Below are 3,105 nucleotides of genomic sequence, written 5' to 3'. Positions count from 1 at the left end.
ATGTCACGTATTGATCTTTCGAATAAAAAAAAAATTTTGATTACAATTTAATTTTTTGTGTTATTTTTTACAATTTCAAGTTCTATCGGGCTTAAAAAAAAACCCTATATAACAATTCAAATTTTAGTTCATAAGATCCTGTTATTGATGTTTATTGTTATTATGTTACTGAAGTTTATTGTTATTATGTTACTGATGTTTATTGTTATTATGTTTAGTATTATTGGTAATAATGGCGCTGCTAGTGCTGACACCATACTTCTATTTCATTCCAACCGCTTCACTCTCTGCTGTTGTCATATCTGCTGTGATATTTATGATAGAGACAGACATAATATTTTCGACTTGGAAGAGCACCAGTGAGTCTCAACCCTTCTACATATACACCATAAATTAACATTACTATTTGTAATAAATGGGTTGTTATTTTTATTTTTTATGTTGCAGGGAGAGATCTCATTCCGATATTAGCTACTTTTATCGTTTCTTTGTTTTTTGGAATTGAGAAAGGATTATTTTGCGGAATAGGAATTGACTTTGCAATCATCTTGTATTATACATCTCGACCACACATATCATTTGATTCAACAGAGGTTTGTACACTATTTTTTTATGTTTTTATTTATGTGTTATTCCCACGAAAATAAGCTTTTACGCACTATTAAAGGTGTCCAGGGTATGTGTTTAGTCCTGAAGATCTGTCATATGATATATGTGCCAGAGGTCTATGGTTTAGAACATTTTAGGTTTAGCTCAACATAGTATCAATGCTCACTCGGTGCCGACGACTCTGCACATACAGTGTACTAGTTAAATAACCCTTTAAATACACAGGGTAGAAAAAGGATACCAACTTCTACTAACATATTTCTTGTACCTTAATTCCCTATTTCCTTATTAATGCAGGGTACGAAAAAAAAAAAAAAAGTGTTTGGTCCTAGTGGAACGTCCCCCCCCCCCTGTTCTAATAATTCAACTGGCATAAGCTGGTAGCTACAAGTGGTGGGTACAATACAACCTGGACCCTGCACATCACCTTAAAGTGCCACAAGGCAATCGAAGGAATTACAAACTACCAGATATACAATAACTACCTATATGTATGTATTCAATTACTTATTTCGTCAGGGGGGTACGAAAAAAAAAAAGTGGGGGCACCAATTTGGGAGGGTTAGATACAGAATCTTTTTTTTTTTTATTATTATTATTATTATTATTGAAAGGAATATGGTCCGGAAGGAAAACTCAAATAGTAGAATTATACTATTTTATTGAGCCAACGTTTCGAAAAAAAACATAAGTGTAAAATAACAGGGGTATAAAATGTACAAAAGTAAGATGTAATAAGAAAAATTAAAGGTTGTAAATAGTAAATGAAAAGGATAACAGATAGATAAGAGAAGAAATATTAAAGAAAATACAAAAAAAAAGAGATGTAAAAAGAAAAAAAACACAAATCAAATGATGAGACAGAATGTATACCTGTTTTGACGGCAGTCAAAAATAAAGTGACCGCTGGTATTGGGAGGAGTGGGGACGGCAGTTATGCCACAATAACGAAAAAAATTTTTTTTTAAATAAACAAAGTAAAAAAGTATTAAAATTAGGAGAACAGTAAAGTATATAATAATGGTAATAATTTTTTTATTTTTTATTCTGCCATCCCCACTCCTCCCAATACCAGCGGTCACTTTATTTTTGACTGCCGTCAAAACAGGTATGCATTCTGTCTCATCATTTGATTTGTGTTTTTTTTTCTTTTTACATCTCTTTATTTGTATTTTCTTTAATATTTCTTCTCTTATCTATCTGTTACTATTACCCTTTTCATTTACTATTTACAACCTTTAATTTTTCTTATTATATCTTACTTTTGTACATTTTATACCCCTGTTATTTTACACTTATGTTTTTTTTTTCCTTTTGTAACTATGTGTTTGTATCTTTTTTAGCCCTGACGAAGCCCTGCAACGTGGGGCGAAACGTTGGCTCAATAAAATAGTATAATTCTACTATTTGAGTTTTTTTGACCGCACCCGGACCATATTCCTTTCATCTTTACACACGCTCAATCAATAATCTTCCAGTATTATTATTTTTTTTTATTTATTTTAGTATGTATGAGATCATTCATCACTATTACCTATTGCCCACAACAGTGTGGCAGATTGTAATATCTATCAATAAATAAATCTATCATCAGATACAGAATCATCCGAAGGCCTTGTTTAAGTCAGTTATTTCATCTCAATTATTGATTATTTATCCCAATTATTGATTACTTTAATGAAAACTGCATATAATTACTAGTCTAAATTGATGAGTCTGCCAAGTATAGGTAGGGGAATAAAAAATGGTGACTGTTTCAAAACGTTAAAAAAAATTAATTTTTCATTCGGAGCTATATATCATTAAAACTATCAACAATAAAGAAAATCATTTAAAGTAGAATAAGTTTGCTAAAATATGAGCCCTGCCTATTTACTTTCAATATTTTTCGAGATAAACTTTTTTAAAAAAGCAACATTTTATAAAAATGTTGTACAGAGTGTAATGAAAGATCACTAGTTAGTGAATTTATTTTGAAAAATCTATATCTCAAAAACTATTTGACGGACAGATATCTATTAGCACTCAAATTAAAGCTAGTTTAATGGGCTATAAAGTAGTTTATATTGTTTATCCTCGTATAATTAGTAGTTTTCATGATATTTGCTGGTCTAAATTGATGAGTCTGCCAAGTATAGGTAGAGGGAATAAAAAATGGTGACTGTTTTAAAACGTTAAAAAAAAATTAATTTTTCATTCGGAGCTATATACCATTAAAACTATCAACAACACTAAAGAACGTCATTTAAAGTAGAATAAGTTTGCTAAAATATGAGCCCTGCCTATTTTCGTTCAATATTTTTCGAGATTTACTTTTTATAAAAAGCAACATTTCATAAAAAATGCACTGAAAAATCAGTAGTTAGTGAATTTATTTTGGGAAATCTATATCTCAAAAACCAGAATTGGGCAAAAATTAGCTACAGTTGAAACTAATAGCTGAAATTGCCATGGATACGATATTTATTTATCAATGGTTCATTCATGATAGCTAAA

The 3,105-nt window shown here is 30.1% G+C and overlaps 1 protein-coding gene across 1 annotated transcript in view; it reads left to right on the top strand.

The window, feature by feature from the left end:
* Nucleotides 1–3,105, top strand: part of LOC106677264 (sodium-independent sulfate anion transporter) — a 221,122-nt gene that overhangs the window by 176,280 nt on the left and 41,737 nt on the right. The window contains exons 8-9 of the mRNA XM_067052922.1: nt 219–359; nt 448–593. Of these exons, the coding sequence (XP_066909023.1) occupies nt 219–359; nt 448–593 (287 nt within the window). The remainder of the gene's footprint in view (nt 1–218; nt 360–447; nt 594–3,105) is intronic.

This window comes from Halyomorpha halys, unplaced genomic scaffold (assembly GCF_000696795.3).
Source record: "Halyomorpha halys isolate HHAL.00 unplaced genomic scaffold, Hhal_1.1 Scaffold92.1, whole genome shotgun sequence".
Taxonomy (NCBI): Eukaryota; Metazoa; Arthropoda; class Insecta; order Hemiptera; family Pentatomidae; genus Halyomorpha; species Halyomorpha halys.
This window is presented reverse-complemented; position numbering and strand designations above follow the sequence as displayed.